This window comes from Paramormyrops kingsleyae, chromosome 13, assembly GCF_048594095.1.
Source record: "Paramormyrops kingsleyae isolate MSU_618 chromosome 13, PKINGS_0.4, whole genome shotgun sequence".
NCBI lineage: Eukaryota > Metazoa > Chordata > Actinopteri > Osteoglossiformes > Mormyridae > Paramormyrops > Paramormyrops kingsleyae.
Window position 1 is genome coordinate 24688891 of NC_132809.1, and position 23772 is coordinate 24712662.

The window sequence follows — 23772 nt, forward strand, 5'->3', positions numbered from 1 at the left end:
AATGTGTTATACTGTATGTAGAATTACAATTAGACTTTTGAAAAATGGCAATACAGTATTATCTGGCTTGCTAAGGTACACCAGCTTACACGGGGCTGGGAACTCATTTCCTACAACGTTATTGCGCCACCAGGGGGTGTTCTACAGACACCTGTGTGTTACAGCGCAAATAATAACGTTAAATCGATTAAAAAAAATATCAGTATTACCCAGCCTAAGTCACACCAGCTTACTGATGTTCTATTTGCGACACGTGTTTCATTATTATGCTATGTATCCTAGCTGGAATTATGGAGTAAGTCTATTTCCAATTGCATGAGTCATTAGGTTAGTCGTTTCTTCGTCACACAGCTCTGGAGAGACGTATCAACTTAAGAGTTTCTATTTGATGGGATCTGCTTCCAGTTGTAAAAGCCCCATTTGCCCCTGTATATGGCTGAGGGTGACTTTCACCATTAAGCGAGCGATCTCCTCTCCTTGACCAGAAACATGGCTTTGACGTGCCGAGTCCATTATCTGGACGATGCAGACCCTTTCGTGTACGGAAACTTCCCTGAGCCGAGAAGACCAATACCTTATGATCTTCAAGAAAACATCGCATTGAGTGAGCAAATCGCTGGGATTCATAAAGTGTTGATGGCTCCACTGAAGGTTCGTATTTATATGTTTATGTATATATGTGTACACGTACATAAACATAAATCTTTGAATTACAATAATAGGAGGTGCAGTCATTTAATATTTTTGCTGTACTTTTTCATCAGCGGCACAAAGCCAAGTTTCTAAATGGGTGGTCTCTCATTCGGTAGATTCTGGGTCGGGATCCGGATTACATTGTGTTTCGGTCCGAATACGAGTAGCCTACCCTTTCGGTACATGCCAGTAGGCTATATGTTTGACGGTAATTCAGGTTTTGCTATTTAAACGATTAACATTTACACATTTAACGTGCAAATTCTACGCTTTTAAATGTCTGGACTTAATGCCATTTTAAACTTCATTATGAAGAAGAAATGCTTGCATTAGCAGAGGTGGAAAATTTAGGTCCAGAAAGTACAAATCCAGACCAAGGGTTTATTTCAAGCAACCTGTTGAATATAGAGAGTCACAGTCACGGAGTACTCAACTGGTTGGTTGAAAGAAATCCTTGGTCTGGATTTGTACTCTCTGGACCCGAACTTTCCACCTCTGTGCATTAGTAGGTTGGTAACAGTAGGTTAGTACAAATAATGTAGCAATACCTTCTTATTTACTGTATTAATTACCCAGTAACTAAGTGATAGTTACATACGGATGCCATGTTCATTTATCATTAATCAATCATAAAGGCTATTTCATGCAGTTACTATATTTGTTCATGATTTATACGTGAGTAGTAACTAAGCTACTAATTTACTTGTGCCTCCTCAAGTAAAGTGTTACTAGTAGGCCTGCTTGCTCTATAAGAATACATTTTGTTCTGGTCGCTTATATTCAGACTTTATTATTGTCTTAGTCTTGAGAACAGCAGACCACTATATTCTATGTTTTGATGTATACCATGTTCCAGAATATTTATAGCGTTTTCATAGTCTGCATCGTTGTTTGGGTGAAAGCTGACTCCTTTTATATGATCCTGTCCAGTTGGAAGACTGTACCCTTCAGCTGGCTTCCAATGGAAACTACGTGGATTTGGAGTTAACCCTGGCTGAACAGCGGGATGACCTGGAAGCATTTTATGATGATATCGAGTAAGAACAGGAAATCACTGATCCCTGTGCTTAACTGATGTAACCAAGGGAGAGAACAAGATGTGTGGGATCCGATTATTGATCAATTCATGCTATTTACTGTGCAATGTAATAGTCACAGCCAAGTCATGTGCAGTAATTTTTAGTTTATTTGTTTTTCCTGTACCTGAATTTCAGTGTTGAATGTGTGCTCCTGTAGAGTTGAGTGTCTGCAGAACCTCTCATTAATATCAATACTAGTGTACAAAGGAGGTCAGACCAAAACAGGAATAAAAGTGTTTAAAATATTACATCTGTATATCTACTTTAATGTTGATAGTGATGTTTGTTTTCCTCATTTTTTCAACAGCAAGGGAAAGAAGCCCATCCTGATTCTGAGAACACATCTGTCTGTGCGAGTCCACTTCATTCTAGGTAATTTCGTGTTACAATATGATGTGAAATAGCTGTACTTTTCATATCCTTTATGATTGTAAACAGACCACCTTTGGTCATTTGTGTGATCACTACATACCATCTATCCATCCATCCATCCATCCTTCACCATAACCGCTTAATCCCAACTGGGGTCATAGGGGGGGACCGGAGCCAATCCCAGGACCAAGGGACGCAGATTATCACATACCTATGATGCTAAACAATGGCTTGCCACTCATACTTACCTATAATCACACAACTTTTTCAATAGTACTCTTCATTGTGAGAGTTTTAAACTCTCACAATGATACAATATATTATTCATATTGTGAGGAAAGGTGGTTTTAAAAATCTTCCAAATGTTGGCTTTTCCCTATAAGTATAGTTGTATCACGTTACGAGGGACGAAGGATTTGAGGGCAGGTGTTGTGGAAAAATAAAAGGAATTTTATTGAACTCAAATAGCAAAACTGGAAATTAAGAAGATCGCGAGAGGTCAAAGGGGGGAGGTTAGTGTGGGGAAGGACACGGGCAGACAAGAGACCGGAGCAGGAGAGGCGTCCAGGTGGACTAGCAAGGAGAAGACAAACAGGAAGACAAACACAGTCTGATGCTGGGCAACAAGTACCAGGTGTGGCCCATCAGAGCCACGTGAGGGAGGAGACAGGATGGTCAGGCAGACGTGGCAGGTAGGATGTGGCAGGTTGCAGTACTTAACCACGAAGGACACCAGATTAGTTAAAAAGGCGAAGACTCTGGGAAGGAAACAAAGAACCCAGATGAAATGCACATGAGAACAGGCGAAACAAACTTTATGCACATTTAGTCAGTGTTGACTTGCAGCCTTTTGTCTGATACTTGCTTTTTTGGCATGTTGCATGTCATTCATCCTTGATCCATAAATTGTAATATGTAATATTGGCATCTTTTTCCTTATAGTCTTAATTGAGGTTGAACCTTCATGTTATGATAATTGTGCAAATGAAAAGTGAATAAATCAATAAGGTCTTACCATGACCCCACCTGCTTTTCTGCAGTGGGTGTGTTAGTCATTCTTGATAATTATATCAGTGTATAAATCTGAAACACTTAAGTTGTTTCCCCAACATTTCTCCTGTGGTCTTTGTTGCTGCATGTCTCATTGTCGGTATCCTGCTTTTCCCAACCTACAAAATTATGTTATAACTTGCTGCTGTTACTTATTTGACTGGGTAGCATCACTGAAATAAGGCCAAGAGGTGGAGCTTGTTTTCCCTTACAGATATGTCACGGAATGCTGGAATGGTCTGAAGAAACCTGTGTTAACAAGGTCCACTTTGTTATTTAGATAATGGTTATAGATATTATCTATTAACAGATGGCAAGCAGATTCTAATTTACAGGAAAAAAATGAATTTTTAAAAGTTAATTACTCTTTTAATTAGATTGAGACATATTCAGCTATATATACAGTACTAGACAAAAGTCTGGACACACCAAACCACCTACAAAGGGGAGCGATAGAGTGTTGTATCACATGACTTGGCCACCTGACCTAAACACAGTAGAGATGGTTTTGGTGGAGCCTGTCCAGAGGGTGAAGGAAAAGCTGCCAATGAGAGCTCAGCATATATGAGGAACCTCCTTCAGGACAGCTGGAAAAGCTTCCCAGGAGGCCACCTCATGAAACTGGCATAGAGGAGAATGTAGAGTCAGCCAGTCCCTGGAGCAAATGGGGTTAAGGGCCTTACTCATGGGCCCAGTGGTGGCATCACTCTACCGATAACGGGATTTTAACCCGAAAACTTTTGAGTCCCAACCCACAGAGCTGCCCCCCCCTAACAATTTATTTCATTTTTGTTTAATGCTTTTTTGGTCAGTGCATAATTGCGTATGTTATTTCATAGTTTTGACGTCTTTATAATTATTCTGAAATGCAGAGCATAGTACAAATACACCTTTCTATGGGTAGATGTATCCAAACTTTTGACTGGTACTGTGTGTGTGTGTGTGTGTGTGTGTGTGTGTGTGTGTGTGTGTGTGTGTGTGTGTATGTGTGTGTGTGTGTGTATGTGTGAGTCATGAAATTATCATGAGGATTATCATGCGCCAAGGCAGCCTATTATAATAAGTACAGAGCACTTTATAATAAAAATTTGATACTTGAGATGCCTTTTCTAACATGATACAATACAGACAGCAAAATATGTCAACAAGAAGCAGCAAGTCCTGTGGCAGACCTTTTTTTTCATCTTGTCTTTCTTCACTAACCTGGCATCAATCCCTTTCTTATAAACCGAAGGTTCTTAGCAGTATTCTGCAAACTGGTCTAATTAAAAGATGAGCACCTGTAAACCTACTCCATCATGCAAATATCTCTGCCTCTCTAAATAGCTCTTATGCATTAAATCATGCAGGCCAGGGTCAAGGGCACCAGTTAATGGACAGTTCAGGAATCCAAATGGGGAAGGAATGTGACCTAAGGGACGGTGACTATGGCATGGTTGTCGGGACCAAACAGGGTGACATTCGAAGACCATCAGTAAGCAGTTCTGTGGGCAGAAAACACCTTGTCGATGAGAGAAGAGAATGGCCAGACTGGTTCAAGTTTTACAATGTTTTAGCTCCCATGACAATTTACAGTCCTTTTTAGGAAACCTTAAAGAGAAACACTTAATAAGAAAAAAAATCTATATTCTAATTTCAGTCTTCTAATTTACTTGTGTCCCTAGATAATAAGCCTAACCGATGAGAAAAATATGTGTCATATTTATTGCTTACCGGCAGAGGTGGATAGTTCAGGTCCAGACAGGTAAAATAAATCCAGTCCAAAAATTTGTTGAGTACTGTCACAGAGTGTTCCAACTACTGGATGAAACAAAATCTTGGTCTGGACTTTTTGAACCTAAACTATCCATCTCTGCTTACTGATTGTCCTCTTTTGCAGTATGAGAATTTTATTTGCAGAAATTGTCAGTTGTGAAACCACTGAAGTCCATATTTCTGCTTATATTTGCTTGGAATTTTTACCCTCCAAATTCACAAATGGATAATATTATATTTCCCTGTGTCAGAAAAACTGAACAACACTCCTGGACCTGAGTTTAAGAAATCCTTATTTTCTCTGAAGCGGATCTTTGAGGTAAACTCCTAATAATAGCTTAACTTACATGCAAGCACGACTGTACACAGGAAGTCACCTAACCCAAGTGTTCTCAACTTAACATTTCATCATTTTAATGAACTACATATAATAGGGATTGTAATACAAATTTCTTAATTTTACACACACAACTAAATATAGACATGGAAATGCCTTTATAAGTCTTTATATATTGAATTAGGTTTCCCAGACTATAGAGTCTACAATTAAGGGTCCAATAAATTTGTAATTTCAGTGTGTAAATCACCAGCTACTGCTAGAGATTTGTGGGTTTTTTTTTCAGGATGACAAAGACCTGGTACCAGAGTTTGTAAATTGCAATGGACTCACATGCTTCATCAGTATTGGAGCAGAAGCAGATCAGAAATATCAGAACTACATTCTAAAAGGTAGGAGCGTCTGTGGTTCCAAGCTCCTTTTGATGTCAGAGTGTTTTATATTTTTATCTTTGGGTTGCAAAATATTATCAAAGAATAAAAATAGCTGATTTTAAAACTGTCTTATTATTGCCAGCTCTAAGCCAGATTATGCTGTTTGTTGATGGAATGAATGGCATCATTGCTCACAATGAAACTCTGCAGTGGTTATATACCCTGAGTGGCAGCGTGGTAAGTTTACTATTGCTACATTTTAAAAGTTAAAGAAAAAGTGTATTATTTTTATGCTTTATTTAAGATAATCCAAATGAATTATCCCATCTTAAACATTTTACGTATATTGAGCTCTATAACTGCAGGGAAAGTCGTTCCAGTGTAGAACAGAATACCACCATCTTGCAGAGACAAGTTGTATTGATTGTTCTTTTTTCATATGATTTTGCCCTGACATTTGCCATCTGCTATTTTCAAGTCAAGACTGCTGGCAAAAACAGCTCTCAAGATGCTCATAGTGTTCGTGGAGTACACCGAGTCAAATGCCCAGCTGTTCATTCAAGCTGTCAACACCATTGATCACAAAAGGGGTAGGTGACTGATTTCTGTTGTGCACACAAATGCAAGGATAGCATAGGTTGTGTGTGGGCATCAGTTTATATGCATTTCTGTGCACATTCTAAGGGGTGAAGCCCTGGTCTTATCTGGCTGAAATCCTGGAAGATAGGAATGGAACCAACAGTGAGCTCCTGGTCTATGTTATGTCCCTCATCAATAAGGTAACCTGTCTAATGTGAGCCTGGGATGATGGGCTACAAACTGGCTTCAAGCACACTGGAGTTTGTAAAGTGAATGTTAAATAGTATTAGAACATTGGATTCTGAAGGAATCTGCTCATGTTGCTCCACCTGAATTCCTGCATCAAAATAATAAGTCAAATCATCTAGTTTGTCTGCTGCTAAGTACTTAATTGATAGCAGCTACAGCTCAGGACAGTGATTCTTCTCCAATTCTTGTGACAGAGCATTTTGTAATACTTGGATTGGTTTTACAGCATATCTGTTATAAGTTCATTATAGGTTTTCAGGATAGTTCGTATCTGTAGATAGGGTGATCAGATAATTCATGTCAGGAAGGATACTTTGATGTAGAACACAATTTGTAAGCTACCATTTCAAATAAAAGGACTTGGATTTCACTCTGGATCTGAGTTCTTGCTGTGCGCTGATTGCTCAGTTTCCTACAATCATGCATGTGCCACTAATGTTAATGTGAAACAGCAGGATGAGTCTTTCAATCAAGGAGACAAACCATTCAAAGCACAAGAAGTACTGAACTATTTAGCCAAAGTCTTTCAGTTTTAAACTTTGTAAAACCTGAAGTAGCTCAAAGTGCCCCTCTGACATGGATTATCTAATCAGCCTATTTTTGACTTTATAAAGTCTAAATTAATTTTATGAAGGCAGATGGGAAACAAAATGTATAAACTGAGCATGATGATATATATGTTCTTGTGCTGAATATGTGTACTAATAGGTTCATTAAGTCAATGGTTTTCACTCTGTTATGCCAGCCCTGTTACTGGTAGACCTTCTGTCTATTTTTAAGACCTTGGCAGCTCTTCCAGACCAGGACTCCTTTTATGATGTCACAGACTGCCTGGAGGAGCAAGGGATGGAGAGCATTGTGCAGGTGCACATGGGCAGCAAGGAGACAGACAATGAGCTCAAGCAACAATTAACTATATATGAGGTGAAAATCAAGGCACAATAGATGAGTTTAAGAAGCAGCTCACTACATGAGTTGAAAATGTCGAAATGTTTATTTTCTGACCCACAGAATGCTTTGAAGTATGAAGATGGTGAGATGGAAGAGCCTGTGCCACACATTAGGAAAGAGCGCAGGAAGGCCACACCGTCTGTGGAGGAGGAAACAAAGAGCGAGATGTTTCCTGGGCAGCCCTCTACAGAGCTGGCACTGTCCCCGAGCAACCCTCCGTGCCCCCCCTCACCTCCGTGCCCCCCCTCACCTCCGTGCCCACCTTCTGAGCAATTAACCCCAGATTCAGCAAACCTCACCGCCTCCTCAGATTATGAATCTCAAATAAGTTCACCCATAATGTCCCCCGATGACGCCACCCCCATACCGTAAGTACACCGGAGAACTGTATATGTGTGTGTGTGTGTGTGTGTGTGTGTGTGTTTACTGTAAACTCTTCCAATCATTGTGCTCTGTTCCAATTCACAAATATGCCCCAAATAACATTGTATAACTTCAGTTCAGGATAACTTCAGTCTTGAATTTTTTTTCTTCAAGGGAAGGTTCAGATAGTTCTGCAGGTTCCTTCTGCACACACTCACACATTCAGGTTTGACTGTAATGTTTGCACCCTGCAATGGACTGGCATTCCAGTTAAGGTGTCTTGTCCTGGCATTCCAGTTAAGGTGTCTTGTCCTGGCATTCCAGTTAAGGTGTCTTGTCCTGACATTCCAGTTAAGGTGTCTTGTCCTGACATTCCAGTTAAGGTGTCTTGTCCTGGCATTCCAGTTAAGGTGTCTTGTCCTGGCATTCCAGTTAAGGTGTCTTGTCCTGTGCTTCCTTGGGTAGGCGGTGCTGGATAAGTGGCTATTGGATGATGGGTTGATATAATTGAGTGCTCTTTTGTTTCTGGAAAATGCTTGTAGATTTATTGCACACGTCTTTCTTTACTAATGTATTCTGTGCTGTCTCTTTCTTCACTAGGGGGCAAACATTTGTCAGCCAGTATTTTTCTCCAGTGGAAATTTCCAGAAGAGCAGTTACTGGAGAACAATTGGCAGATTCATGCAGGTCGGTGAGAAGTATATATGCGTTGTGTTTGTAGATTTGATGACATATTTTTTTCTCAATCAACCAACCCTTTCGTGCTAGAACCTGATAAAGCGTCTTTTTCCACATAAAAAAGGAGCAAATGCGAGTGTATGAGTCAATCTACCGCTAAGGCTCCCATAGTGAACATCTCTGCCAAATTGTGCTGTGAATATTCCCTTTTTTTTTTACTGTTGTTGCTCTTATTTTGTTTTTAAATAAGCCATCCTAAGAAGGTTTGTGATAGCAGCAAACAAAAAGGGAAGTTGTGAGAACCATGATAGAGCTTAAAAAGCAAATAATTGTATACCATTAGCTCTCCTCAGTACAGGTAAAGTGCAGTTAAATTTTCATTTATGGGTTCTACAGTTTTTACTCATAATTTTAACATTAGGTATGTATTTATTCAGGTTTAAATAGCCAATCATTTGCGGATCTGGAACGGATTAACCAAATCTACTCTATTTCTTATGGGAAAAATTGCTTTGGTTCCCAAACAGCCTTCTTGAATGGATTAAGTTTGAGAACTGAGGTTCCACTGTAGGTGAATTTTTAGTCTAGATTTAAAACATTCAATGGAGGGTGCTGCTCGAACATGTAGTGGCTGGTTGTTCCACAATTTTGGCCCTACCACAGAGAAAGCACATTTCTTCTTTTCGTCGCAAGCGACATTTTGGGACAAAAAGCAGAAGCTTGTGAGAAGACCTTAATGTTCCACTTGGACAGTATGGATGGATAAGCTCACTCAGATAATCTAGCGCCCATTCAACACTTTAAACACAAAAGGTAAAACTCTAATATTCACTGGCAGCCAGTGCAATGAAGCTTAAACTGGAGTAATTTGACTTCTTGGATTAAGTTAGTAAATGTGTTGCAGAATTTTGTACCAGCTGGAGATGAAACAATGAAGATTGACTGATCCCTCAATAAAGTACATTACAATAATCTTGGGGTGATGAAGTAAAAGCATGGATTATGGTCTTGAAATCACTGAGGGAAACCATAGACCTGTTCTGTTATTTGCTTATCAAACTTGAGACCAGAGTCAAATACAACATCAAGATTCTTTGATAGATAAATAGATAGATAGATAAATAGATAGATAGATAGATAGATAGATAGATAGACAAACAAACATTTCCGAGCTCTGTAATTTACATGTCAAATTCCATCTAAATCAAAAATGGTGATGCAAAGGCAATTTGTTTAATAAAAATGGAATGGTTCGGGAATGATTGCATTTTTTTCTGTCAGAACAACATAATTTGTGCATCGTTTATTGAATTTTATGACACCTGTGGCATCATTGTCCATATCAGACAAACGATAAAATCTAGAATGTCAGAGCTCCATTTCTGGAACAGTCTTGTGCAGTTGATCACTGTTAGCGTGTCTCCTGTTTGCAGCTCATCATCCACGGAATCTGTTCCCTTGGAGAACCACAGCCAGCTGCTCCCAGACCAGCTGCCCAGTGCCAAATCCAGAAGCATTTTAAAGTAAGTATTAAGCATTTGGGGGGTCAAAGGGAGAAGTTTGGGGGCTTGTTGGGGTTAATGATAGAATTCCGGCTTACGGGGCAATTGGCACCTTAAAACAATGTAAGATGAAACATTCAATGTCACTGAATGGGCAGTATGAACACAAGTATTATGGATGACACTGTGTGTGGAGAATGTAGTACGGTGGCACTGAAAGCCCCAAACACATCAACATTAACACAATGCAAAAGCATTAAGAAGACGCAAAAACATAATGACATAAAAACAAATTAAATTTTTAGAAGTGTCTTCGTAATGTGTTGCAGTTTTCAAAACGAAAGTGCTCCGTGCAACAGGGGGCAGTATTCAGCTCTCAGTGTCCTCCCTCTGACACTGATATCGATGGTAGTCGGTTAGTGTTAATTCACAACTCATTCAGAAAACACTTACGTGTTAAATAGTTTTTAGATTTACATTGTTTATGAACAGATTAAAAACCTTCACGTTATTTTGAGAGCAGTGTCACAGACAAAAAATGAGTCCATGAGTTGATGGACATAGTTGAGTGAAACGCTTTATATCATAGCTGCTTTTTTTAACCCATGCAACAGATACAGACATATGTTGCCTTTTATGTTTATTTTGAGGCTTGTGTTTAGAATAAAGAATAATTGTTGTTTATTTGCAAAGAGGGATGGAAGCCCACACAAAACTGTTTGTTATATATCACATGTGGTTTTTGGTTTTTCTTTAAATGGAACACTTAGCACACATCACAGAAAATATGGTGTATGGCTATTCTGCCTAAAAATACAGATATGATGACAGATATGATCACCCAGCCCTTCGTAACATACAGAGCAGGAACATGCAGTTTCTCAGTCAAGAATCGAGTGCATCTTTGTTTATTTTTTGTGTTTGTGTTGTTAGCTGACTTTGACTGTTTCCATGCGACCTGGTTAAGGCGTTTACATGTGTATTTAATAATAGGATTACTGCGTTTACATGACTAGCTGTATAATCGGTGCACTAAAAACACATCGCATCTGACATTTGGCAAAATTTAATCTTGATTAACCTTTTTGTCTTTATGTTTTTGCGTCTTCTTAATGTTATTGCGTTGCGTTAATGCTGAAGTGTCCTAGACTTTCAGGCCCACCGTGATGTAGTTACTCTGTAAGATGAAACATTTAGTGCTACTGTATGGACAGGATGAGCGTGAGTATTGAGAGAATGCGACACGCTCTCATGCAGTGTAGGAAAATGTCACATAAAGAAAACGTCGTTGTCGTTGTGTTTTGCCCTTCAGGGCCACCGTACAAAACAGGCCAATATTTGATTTATATTTATGAAATCACCTACAGAATTAAAGCAATTAACCAGCATTGCTTTTGAATTTTGCTTTTCACCTTGACTTGCAATGACACACATGCATACCAGCTCCTACACTTTTCCCTTATGTATCATATATTAACCTTCATAAACTCGATTTTCAGTCATTCTGTTTTTGTTTGCCGCCTCTCATACTGTTTGGATAATCTCTTTCTGCACCACGCTGTTGTGTGTCTTTGCTGCCGGCTTCAAAACCTCCTCCTCCTGACAGAATGCACCAAAGTGATGTTGTCAGGTAAGTGTTAGGACTGCAACCAGAGACTGTTTGAAGGACTTAATTTTAGGGCTGGACAGTATGACAAAATATTTTATCAGAGTAATAATTTTTCAAGTAGTCGGTATTGAGTGACCCATTTTCTGGAATTCGTTGCACCTAGTCTACTTTGCACGACAATGTTTATTACTCTTGTGCTGGCATTTCCCATGTCCAGCCACATTTAGTTTCATTTCCTACAAAACATCTGTCTTTTGGCTTCTCCTGCTGCTGTTTTACTCTCACGTTCCTCTTTTGTGTGTGTCTGACGTCCTGCACAGCACCCATTACCTGTCCTTGCAAATGGACTTGATAGTCTGTCTATTTTATGCATTTTAATTGTTTTAATTTGTTAGCAGCGTAAAATGTACACAGACATTATTCACATTATTTTTAATAGAAAAAAACAACTTTGGTGCAGGTACAAATCCTTGTACGTTGCATAGATTGTAAGTCAGAGTCTGTAACTATGTTTTCTCACTCTCTATCACCTTCCCCATGAGTTGCTGAATGCTTTGATTTTAGCTGTCAATTCTGGGATTCTGTGTGACATCACAACCAAGAAATATTATATGTCTCTATTAAAAATCTTCACTCACACTATTCTCCCATTTAGGTTTCAAAATACTGCATGCATTAATGCGATTAAAGACACAGTAAAGCATTATGATCTTAAAATTAACGGTATGTGTTAACACATTAACTTTCCCAGCACTAAAATAAACCATACAAACATAAACTGTTTTTTTTATCATAGGGCATAACAGTAGAAAATGCAGACAGTACGGTTTGATGCTATGCTTTTTCTATGGCCGTCTCAATTGGTGCGGGCATTGGGTTTGACATTAGTGGTAGAGTTGTCACCTGTGTGTTTGTTGGGTCTAGTTTGTCCATTATTTAAGAGACTACCATATGATTGGTTGGAATTGTTTGTTTCTGTGATGTGATAGGCTGATGTGTGCTATCAAGGATTGTTCCTTATTTCCAGTTTATTGTAGTTTCTCATATTATTATCGTAAAACATTTATAGTCGATATGATATTTCTATAGCCCAGCCATATTTAATATTTAATCATTTTGAATGTGACTGGCCAGACTATTTAGCTAAAGCTCATATAATGGTCATCTACTGTAAAGAAACCCTTCATAAAAATGTGTTCTAAAGTGGTTTGACTCAAATACAACTTAGCTGAAGTCATTGTCCATTTACTGCCTTGAGATGTCTGTTTATGATGGGTTTCTTCTCCATTGTTTCTTAATGCAAATCACAGTGGCTTCATGGATTAAATACGTCCCATGCTCTGTCTTGACTCTATTGCCGGTGCACTTCAAGTGTTTCTCTGAAGAGAAAATGAGGGTTCATTTATACTGACTGCTGGGTTTCTCCTCATGTAAACCTTTCTCCAGCCCAGAGATGTGTAATGTAACTATGGACAAGCCGGTTTTGAAGAAATTTACGTAAGTATGAGGCTGTGAAAGTGGCCATGGGTGCTGCATGCATAAATCAATTGGTTGCGCATGAATACTTCCTGCATGAATGGAAGAGGCATTAGTCCCATTTGTTGTGATGCAACCCTGGTGCCTAAAGAACACTGATGTCTCACATATTGCCAAATTAAGCTCTGCATTGCTTTTACCAGCATTCTCTGTCAAGTCAGCTTCAAGTTGTAATATGCAACTGCAACACATCGTTAAAATCAGATCCTAAACTATTAAAAATATTATTATTAAAACTGATGCCTAAAAAGAGACACACAATTTCAAACAACAAAATGTGGTTTACTGAAAAGTATATTTCGTATTACAGTGGGACCTCCGTATCCGCAGTTTCAGTTATCTGTGGTTTGCGACGGTCTGAAAAAAAGGAAAGTTTCAGAAATAAGCAGTTTGAGTTTCAAACCACACGTCAAGTGAGAACAGGCTATAACATGATGGAATCTGCCAGCCCAGTCAGGCCCAGTACATCTGCCTTTGTCCCCCCACTCAGGCTGCCCCGCAGAACTCCGCCTCCAGCGTTCTTGCTGATCACACTCATCGCTTGCTATAAAAACCATGATTTTCATTGCTCCAACATCCTTTGATACATAATTCTTTTTCATTGCCCTGTTGTTTCTTAAGAATTAGGGTAAAACATTGGAATCCCTTTCTTTCGAGAGAGTGTACAGTAGTGTATAATAATGTACAATGTACTTCATTACTGTATTTATTGTTGGTAATATCTTACTTTGCGTAATTTATCAGTTAAACTTTGTCTCGATAGGGCACAGAAAAGGAGTGACGATCCTTAAGGCATTGTTCATACACCAGGACTTAAGGGGACTTCATTTCCAAACTAAGCACACACCACACCAAAAACAAAAGGACCACAAAGGCAGATAGAGCATCAAGAAATATCAAGAGCTAGAACTAACACTCAAGGAAATACTGATAATAAAGACAATAATACAGAATACTAACTGGGCCTGAAAACCACAAGCAGGTACAAATGCACAGCAAATACAACGACCAAGTCAGTATCTAAACACATCTAAGAACCATGGGAAAAAAACTGGATGGCCAGTGACATCTGCTGACAAAATGGGGACATGGCAGGGACAGATCCTGACAGGTTTGACTACGGTTAAGTTTGGACTTCGGGGTTTCTGGTGGCCCCATGGTAAATTTAGCAGAGCAATACATTTTTCTTATTGGGGAGTCAGTCACAATACATTTTGCTGACCCACATGCCTAATGCCCTACTGGAAAAATGCCTGCTATGGCAGATTAAGGTTAGGATTTGGCTGGTGACATATGATTACCGTGCAGTAATGTGGTGCAACAGAGATTGCATTACAGGCTCTGGGCATAAATGTTTAGACCTAGATCTTAGACCTGCAAGATGTTATTACATATTGTTGCCTTGTGAAAAGTAACTCAGTTAAAAGTGATGTATAGTCAAATTCCATTATTATTTTGAAATTTTTATTACATAATAAAAAGTAACGGATCAGGATCTAATAGCTATATTCGCACCCCGTTCTACCTTGCAGAGATGCATTCCTGCAGAGCCTGAATAAATCACAGAACAGGAAAAAGCAGGACATGGAAAGTGATCTGCTCAAGGAACCTGCAGCCAAGGAGAATGGCATCTTTCCTGACGCAGATGCATCCCGCTTACCCACAGATTCTAACTTCAGCACCAAAGCAGAAGGTAGTGCCACTTGTTGGCCTGTGACTGTCCAATAGGGCTGGGCAATTCATTTTAATTTCAGTTATGATTTTGGCTTCCAACGATTATCATAACAAAATAATCGAGGTAAAATGATTATCGTGCCACATTTTGCAGTGATGCTCCCGTTTTGTCTTCTGTTATAAATCCAGCACCCACCTTCTTGACCCTAATTTTTTGTTTCACAGTTGAATTACATTTAGAGAGGAAATCCATTGATAAAAGGAAAAGTTCATTTTTTTTTTTTTAAAAAGTTCAACAAATGCATGATACTTCCCAAGCCAATTGTGTAAAAAAAAATCACAATTTCAATGCTGACCAAAAATAATTGTGATTATGATTTTTGCCATAATCAAGCAGCCCTATTCTCCAGGATCTTTATCTCCCTGCTCCCTGAATTGTACTCAAAAGGAAAGACTTAATATGAAGAAAGATTAGATAAAAACAAAAAAAATGTGCTGCTCATGTCAGGTCTTTCATGGTGTGGATACTCAGGTTCACTCCCAGTCAAGTTTTTACCAGCTTTCCATTTTTTTCATAAACTGTAGATTTTTATTCTTTTAAGCATTTGAAGGTTGAGTGAACAACTATAGATGAAAATGTAAGTCAAATAAAACAAGTTTCCTTTATAACATGGAAAGAGCATGTAACAGTGCATGTCTGACAACCTACTAGCTGGTTGTGTGGTAAAGCTCAGCTGTCCTTTAAATTTAAATGCACTTAAACGCATCATATGGGAGTCTTTTATGAACGGACAACCTATCTCTAGCAAATGCACGGCAAGGTTGATTCAGTTAGCGGAGCACACCACATGCTACTGCTTTGAAAAAACACGTGAGTTATGGAAGAGATGAGCGCTCCCTCAGAGGAAACTTCAAGTGCTGGTGAAGAGCGTGACAGCTTCTACAGCATCCTTTAAAGAAGGATATTATGGAGAAAACAAGCTAAAAAGACAAACAGGACGCCCTTTTATGTGACACTATGGGACAGGTGACAACTCTGTGCATTTAATTTGCTGTCATTTTTCATTTTCTGAATGTGCTTAAGGTGGATAGATCTAGTCAAGAAAGTAAAAATACAGACCAGGATTTTGTTTCAGCCAATGATTTATGTATCAAGAGTCAGAATCACAAATTACTCAACTGATTGGTTGAAATGAAATCTCCGTCTGGATTTTTACTTTTTGGACCTGAACTAGTCATCTCTGGTTTTTAAGCCTTGTGAAATACATGTGTGAAAATATGTAATGATTCCAAATTCATTACAGGTGAAGCAGTTCAGCACCAGGAGAATGCAGAAGAAAAGCGTACAGCCATCAATGACAGCAACAAAACAAAGAGTTTGAATGAGGCAAAAGACAAGAGCCAGGTTGACAGTGGGCTGAAGGCTGGTGACACATTGGTGAGAGACCCAAAGGACGTGGCTTTAGGTCAGGATAGCATTAACTCACAGTCCCATGTGCAGATGGCAGAGGAACAGTCAGTGTGTTCAGAACGTGCACAGCTGGCACGAGAGAAGTACAGGCGTTTGCATTCACAACACAGCATTGAAGTGGAGACACACTACAGGGATCTGGAGAACACCAAGATGACACCAATGACCAGGGAGTGCCAGGACTCCTTTGATGGGGGACATCCAACTCCTATACTCAGAGTCAAAGAACTGGATTTCTCTGATCTCTTAGAGGAGGAAGACATCGATGTCCTGGATATAGACTCTTTTGACCTTGGCATGTCCCCAGGGTGTCTGACCCCCATCCCACCTCCACCCCCGCCTGGCTTTGGAATCCCACCTCCGCCTCCCCTTCCTTTTGGGAGTGTGGACATGGGATCTCCTCCTCCACTCCCATTCCATGTAGGTGGTGCTGACACGGGACCTCCACCCCCTCCACCACCCCCAGGCATGCCCCCGGCTCCCCCTACACAAAATCTTGAACCTGGTTTTACCAAGAAGAGGAAAACAGTCAGATTGTTCTGGAAGGAGCTTAAGCAAACAGACAGCCGCAGAAAATCCAGATTTGGAGATGGTACACTGTGGGTTACCTTACAAAAAATATCTGTGGACACAGCTAAGCTAGAGAACTTGTTTGAATCAAAGGCCAAAGAGCTTCCTGCTCCCCGGGTAAGTATGTCTCTTCAGCTGATGTCTCATACTTTTTCAATAGTTATCTATTGTTCATCCTTCTGCATACTATGTTCATACAGTACAAAAATTCTGCAGACAGTACATATGTCTGTTTTACTGTGTTATTTCCCTGTTGTGTTATTTCCCTGCTGTGTTATTTCCCTGTTGTCTTATTTCACTGCCATGTTATTTCCCTGTCGTGTTACTTGCCAGCTGTGCTAAATTCCTTGTTGTGTTATTTCCCTGTCATGTTATTTGCCTGACATGTTATTACCCTGGGGCCTGTTTCACAAAGCAGGATTACTTGCTTAGCCAGATTTAAGGTAGTCTGGGCTAAATGTAAGTTGATGAAAATAAGGTCTATTTAGCCCAGACTACCTTAAATCTGGCAAGTTATCTGGCTAAGCAAGAAATCCTGCTTTGTGAAACAGGCCCCTGTTGTGCTATTTTTCCTGCTGTGATATTTTCCTGCTTTGTTGCTACAGAAGGCAGCTGAAGGGAAAAAATCTGAGATACACGTCCTGGATGCCAAGAGGAGTAATGCAATCAACATCGGAATGACTGTCTTACCTGCCATCCATGTCATTAAGAGTGCCATACTTAATTTTGACGAATTTGCAATCAGCAAAGATGGTATCGAGGTAGGAATCCTGCAGTTGCTCTTCTAGACCTCTCCCCGTAAAAGCTACTGTGGCTTTTTATTGGATCATGGAGGATAAAGTATTGGTTGCTAAAAATGGTTAACATTCTTGTCCATAGAATGCTGTCCAACATTTTGGGAAGGAATGCAAAAAACATTTAAAATATATATATATATATATATATATTACCCATGGAACTATCAGACAAAATGAGCATTTCAGTTTCATTCTGTGCATTAGATAGTTATCACACACACATAGGGCCCTGTTTTGCACCAATGGAATGTTTGGTTTTGCTAGTTTCATACCAACGCATTTCTTATTTCCACACCAAGTGCGCATGTTTTCAAAATAACAAACGATTTTGGTGTTTATTAAATGAGGTTTGGTTGGGCGCATTGTTGTAGCGTGCCGCTATTTTAAGGTAACAAAATGACATTGCACAAAAACCGTATCTAAAGTAACTGCCGTATTATTAAACGATATTTAAGCAGCGCGTTTTAGAAACGTGCAGGTACACAATGCTCGATTCTGACACGGGTTCGTACTACAGTGCACTATTGGTTTTTCATTCATTTATTGTATATCATTTATATATGTTTTATTAGAGTACAACTGAGTACAACTGATATATAAAAGAATGAACTGTATCATTAAAAAATCATTTGAGTTCAAAATTATGTATTATTGATGAACTATTTGACCAATCGACACACATGGGTATTTAAACACACTAGGTTGTGAGTGTTCAGTGAGAACATTTAGCAAAAAGTGGAGGAATTTAAGGTGGAACAGTGGTGCTCCCGTAGCTGATGTGCTCACACATTTTCACGTGAACGACCAGGTCCATTTCCTTCAAAACCGATCTGGCTTTCCAAGTAAACTCACCATTACAATAGCAATCCGCTGTAGCTCATGCGCCCCTGCCTCTTAAAGGTCAGGTGAGGTGCCATTCTGATTGGTGTATTGCACGTCACGCCCAAAACATACCTCTGACTAATTAAGAGAGTTAGTTGGTTAGTTTTGCACCCTGTGCTGCCGCAAAGTCTGTTTTTTTCCATCGTCAAAATATCAAAAGGAATCTGGACTCACCCATAAATGTTACTTGCACCTTGCACTTTGTGTTACATTGTCAAAACAGAGCCCACAGACTGATTATTCTAATGTTGTGTCCTCTTTCTGTGTCAGAAAATTCTGACCATGATGCCAACTGAGGAGGAAAAGCAGAGGATCCAGGAGGCACAACTAGCCAATCCCGATGTGGCTCTAGGGACAGCAGAGCAGTTTCTCCTCAGCCTGTCCTCCATCGGTGCCTTGGCAGCCCGGCTGCAGCTCTGGGCCTTCAAGCTCAACTATGAGACACTTGAGAAGGTCAGTGTCCTCCCAGGATAACTCCTCACTGCAGAGTGGCTTGAATGGTGCGAATGAATGTTTTTTTTTCTTGTTATTTTCAGCTTGTTTAAGTTATTAAAACAGACACAATTATGAATTCATTAGCTTAATAGAATAACATGGAACTACAAAAAATAGGTAAATGCTGAAATCACTGGTGAGGGACTGTCACTCAGAGGGACTCCCAAACAGTCCACGCTGGACTCCACAATGCAGCCCATCAGTCATCTTCGCCAGATTATTAAGTCCACTTGTTGAGCATTTCCTGTGAAATTAGGTGAATACTGGTTGTTGCCATCTGCTTGCTCATTGTGGCATTTTTCTTTATCAGTCTGATTGTTTGTTGCCATTCCTGTTCTCATTTTTATTTAAATAGAGAAAGCAGTGTAAAACAATATTATGTGAATAAATAATTATGGAAGGGTCAGTCAGGCTGTCTAAATCAGTTAAGCAGGGAAGCCTTGCAGGTTCTACCTCCATGTATTTTGTTCTGCAGGAAATTGCTGAACCCTTGTTTGACCTCAAAGTGGGTATGGAGCAGCTTGCCAAAAACGAAACACTAAAGTGCATTCTTGCAAGCTTTTTGGCATTTGGAAACTTTCTCAACAGTTCCAATGTGAGTACATTACAATTTTTACATAATTATTTCATTAACAACTGAAGTATTAAGTCTACGAACAGCTGTTCAGCAAGCGTTTGTGTAGATATCCCCAACATAGATTTATTTTCTGCTTATTCTTGGTAATCAATGTATTTTATCATTTTAGCATGTTGGCATGTTTTAGTCGAAGTTTTGTCAGTTATTGTTGTAATAAGAGATGTTAGCATGATGGACTGCATGGATCTGTGGTATGAATAAAGCTCTAACAGCAGGCTGTGCTGCAGGCCAAAGGCTTTGATCTGAGCTACTTGGAGAAGGTAGCAGAGGTGAAGGACACGATGCATAAACAGTCTCTCCTGCACCACGTCTGCAACTTCATCATAGAGAACTACCCAGAGACATCGGATTTGTACTCTGAGATCCCTGCAGTCACAAACTTTGCTAAAGTTAGTCCAACAATCAAGCCTAATCAAGCATATCTAGCTATTCTTCATCTGCGTTGGTTAATATCTTGATCTTATTGATCTTGTACAATTTCCCATGATTCAGGTTGATTTTGACCAGCTTTCAGACAACTTGGTCCAACTGGAGAAGAAGTGTAAAGCATCCTGGCACAATCTGAAGGAGATTTGCAAGTATGAGAGCAAACAGCTGCTGAAGAACAGGATGAAAAAATTCCTAACGAACTGCACAGACAGGGTTATTGTCCTCAAAGTGGTGCACAGGCGGCTGGTGAACAGGTAACGGAACCACATACCCAGGGCTGTAGGAACCGGGGGGTGGGTGGGGGGTCACCAGGTCATCAGGTGAACGTTTTAAACAAATCATTGCATTTACTGTAGCCCAATCTGGCTTAGTTTGATAAAAAAAAAAAAATTATGAGTTTGTAAAGTAAGAATTTTCCCTTCAGATTTCACTCTTTTCTGCTGTACCTGGGTCATCCCTCCTACTCTGTCCGAGATGCAAAGGTAACCCAGTTCTTTAAGACCATTAGTGACTTTTCTCTGGAGTATCATACAACCAGAGAAAGGGTTCTTACTCACAAGCAAAAACGGAATGCCTTGCGGCTGAGGACCAAGACTCGAGGGAAGCTGATCACAGAGGTGAGAGGTGATATCATACGCGTAAAATAGGGGTTGATACATGCGTAACCATTTTTCATTTATACTAAGTTTGACAGAATAAATTCCTGATGTTGTCTTTATGATTTGAGATGTGATTAGTATTGGTTGGAAGACAGCTGAGAGTGTATCATCCACTTGTCTTCTTCCAGACTGAGAAGTTCTCCAGTGCTGTGCCTTTAGAGCCCCAAGTTAGCCCTGTTGCTGTCTCCACCACTCCAGAACCTGAAGTTGCTCAGGAAGAACATGAAAACATGAAGAATGTTTTAATTACCAACGCAGAGCCTCACATCATCCGGCGCACACGCGGAAGTGAGACACTATCCCAGGCAGCTAAGCTCATTGATTCAAAATAACCTTTAATATTACCAACAATAGAACCTGCTTTTGCCTTTACACTTCACTCCAGCATACACTCATCTAGTGTAACCAGATAACACAACCAAACATTCACCAATCGCATACATTTACCATATTCTATCTAATATACTGAACACAAAATAATCGGTATACTACACCAACACTGAGCTCTACAGTGGTTTCACTGGCACTTATAGCAATAAAATGCCCTCCTGGGCAGCTAAGCTTTATATAACTACTTTCTTGGCTCAGGTATGATTGGCATGGATGTGTATGGCCTAAACCCAACACTTGATTAGGTATTCTGCCTTGCTTTTGTTAAGCATATTCTATATATAAAGATATTACAATGGTAGCTTTCAATGTAAAAATTGTTGTGGCTTTTGAATCAAGATGAAAGCAAGTTTCTTTTTGTTTGCTGCCAGACTTAAGAAGGGTTAGTCCATGCGATTTGTCAGGAGCCAGAGAGGACAGTACTGGTTCCCAGGACGATGCCACGGAAGAAATCATGGACTGCTTGGTAAAATCTGTCACTCAAAACCCAACAGACAGGCCATCCAGCACAAGACCACGACAACGGTCCAAGGCCCAGAGGAAGTCCTGTAAGTATATACAGATATGATTTCAACACCCAACATGTTAAATTATGTGTTAATTTAACATTATCCCTTTTGATTGACTGTGTGAGTGCAATAGCACGACACCTCTGTGTACTGTATGTTGGCTGAAAAATTGTGAACTCAGCAACCAAAAAACAGCTCCTGTAGCTCAACAAGTACAGTATTATGCTTGGCTTCAAATTCCACACAAATTGTAACCCTTCCCTCTACTGTAAATAGCAGTGGATAAAAGCGTCACATTAACAAGCGAATCTTGATCTGTGGTAAAAGGAACCTTGCAGCTGTTTCCTGCTTTTTAAAAATAATTTCTGTCCTGTTATATAAGTGGGCTGCCTGGTTTCTTAATAATGTTTTTAACACTTAAAGTGAGTTAGTGGTTTTACGATTTTGTATAAGTTTAAGGTTTTTTTTGTCATGCACAATCATACACTGTGCTGCTGTATATCTACCCATCACTGCTTAATTCCAACTGGGGTCACTGGAGCCTATCCCAGGAACAATGGGCACAGATAGGAACCAACCCTGGGCAGTTGTCAACAGACCGCAGGGAACATACACTCACCAGTCAACCTATCCTGCACACTTTTGGAACAAGGGAGGAAACTGGAGCCCCCAGCAGAAACCTACATGAACACAGGGAGAGAGCATGCAAACTCCACACAGAAAGGTCCCGGGAAAGGTCCCGGGACCAAACCCAGGACCTCCGTGCTGACCACTGCACCACCATGCCACCCTTACTACTGTACAGTGAAAAGTTTTTCACCTATTTCCTGGATCATGCAATACAAATCAAAAAGTACAGCAGCATAAAAAGAATATAATAAGATTATGGTAAAATAATATGCAATAAAATAACAGAAAATTACTTTAAAATAGACAAAAATGGAAAGCAGTATGTCAGCAACTGAAAAAGATTTGCAGTGACAGCGGATTGATAAAGTCTATAAAGTGACCTGTTTGCTGCGTCCTCGTTTAGAATGCAAATGGGCGTTTCCAATTCCAAATTGCCATTAATACACAAAAAAAATCGAACTGTATGAATTTCAGTTATATCATGAATATGTGGATATCAGCAACATATAACCAAATTAAAATCTGTGCTGTTTTTCAGTACGGAGAACCTCGGATGTCGCTAAAGCCCTTGAACTGATGAAGAAGGTGGCACTGATAGAAGCTCACCATTGATGATCCACCAAAACACATGGCGTGTGCAAGGCCTTGAGTCTTTCTGGAGAACTAGGAAAAAGTGCTGAAAGATACCACAGCAGCATCATATAGATGAGTTGTGGGCTGATATGTAACAGCCATTTGCAGTCCAGTCGCCTTATTTAATTTGAATTAAATAAGAGAGTCGGACATGGCTGTGAATTCTACATTGAAACCAGAAAGCAAATAGTTACTTTAGTCTTGGTAGTGGGAGAAATTAAGCTTTTTACTTGTATGGAAATAGAATTTTCTAGATGTGTGTGTATACGGGTTGCTATGAATATGTTTTGACTTATGACCTTAGAAATGGCCTTTATCATACGTGTGCATTTAATAGTTGCACTGGTGAGCAGCTACTGAACCATGCTGATGGTTTGAGTTCTAGGTTATAGTATAAGCACAGTTTAAGTTTTTGATTTGGATATTGCCTGTTTACAGTATTGGCTTTGATGCAATGAGATTTCTTTTGCAGAGAACTCAAAAACGAATCTACTGAAGAACAAAATAGTGACAGGCTGAAGAGCTGGCGCTCTGTGTATTTGGGGCATGTATGCTCAGGTGTTCATTGTTGTGGGTTTTGTCAATAAAGCATACCTTGTTCTTGCTGGTGTCAGTTTGTGTCTGAGATACGAGACAGGATGTTCCTCACTGTCAATCTCCTGGGCCAGAAGGAAGCTCATCCAGCAGCCTCTGCAACCTCCTAATGTCTTCTCCCCAGCTTCCTCTCGGATTGCACCACTACATCATCTTCAGCCGGGGGAGGGGCCTTAGGACCTGGAAGGTGGTTGGGGCCCCATGTAACCCAAAGGGGGGGGGGGGGGGCAGTGTACTTCCAGTGCCCACTAAGGCTGCTGAACACAGTTTTTCTC

At 39.9% G+C, this 23772-nt stretch overlaps 1 protein-coding gene across 4 annotated transcripts; it reads left to right on the forward strand.

The window, feature by feature from the left end:
• Positions 1-163: 163 nt before the first annotated feature.
• Positions 164-23506, forward strand: LOC111843545 (FH1/FH2 domain-containing protein 1-like). 4 transcript variants are annotated; one of them, XM_023811203.2, is made up of 26 exons: positions 164-295; positions 486-651; positions 1624-1730; positions 2080-2144; positions 5201-5268; positions 5573-5678; positions 5803-5897; positions 6139-6250; positions 6345-6439; positions 7269-7412; positions 7500-7807; positions 8403-8489; positions 9914-10003; positions 11589-11612; positions 13038-13088; positions 14660-14820; positions 16106-16959; positions 17448-17603; positions 18792-18974; positions 19492-19611; positions 19881-20042; positions 20146-20336; positions 20507-20699; positions 20870-21029; positions 21503-21679; positions 22809-23506. In XM_023811203.2, the coding sequence occupies exons 1-26, from the start codon at positions 267-269 to the stop codon at positions 22880-22882; spliced, it is 3978 nt and encodes a 1325-aa protein (XP_023666971.1). In that variant the 5' UTR covers positions 164-266; the 3' UTR covers positions 22883-23506. The 4 variants fall into 4 exon arrangements, with proteins under 4 accessions (XP_023666971.1, XP_023666973.1, XP_023666972.1 ...); XM_023811205.2 differs by lacking the exon at positions 13038-13088; XM_023811204.2 differs by lacking the exon at positions 11589-11612.
• Positions 23507-23772: the final 266 nt, after the last annotated feature.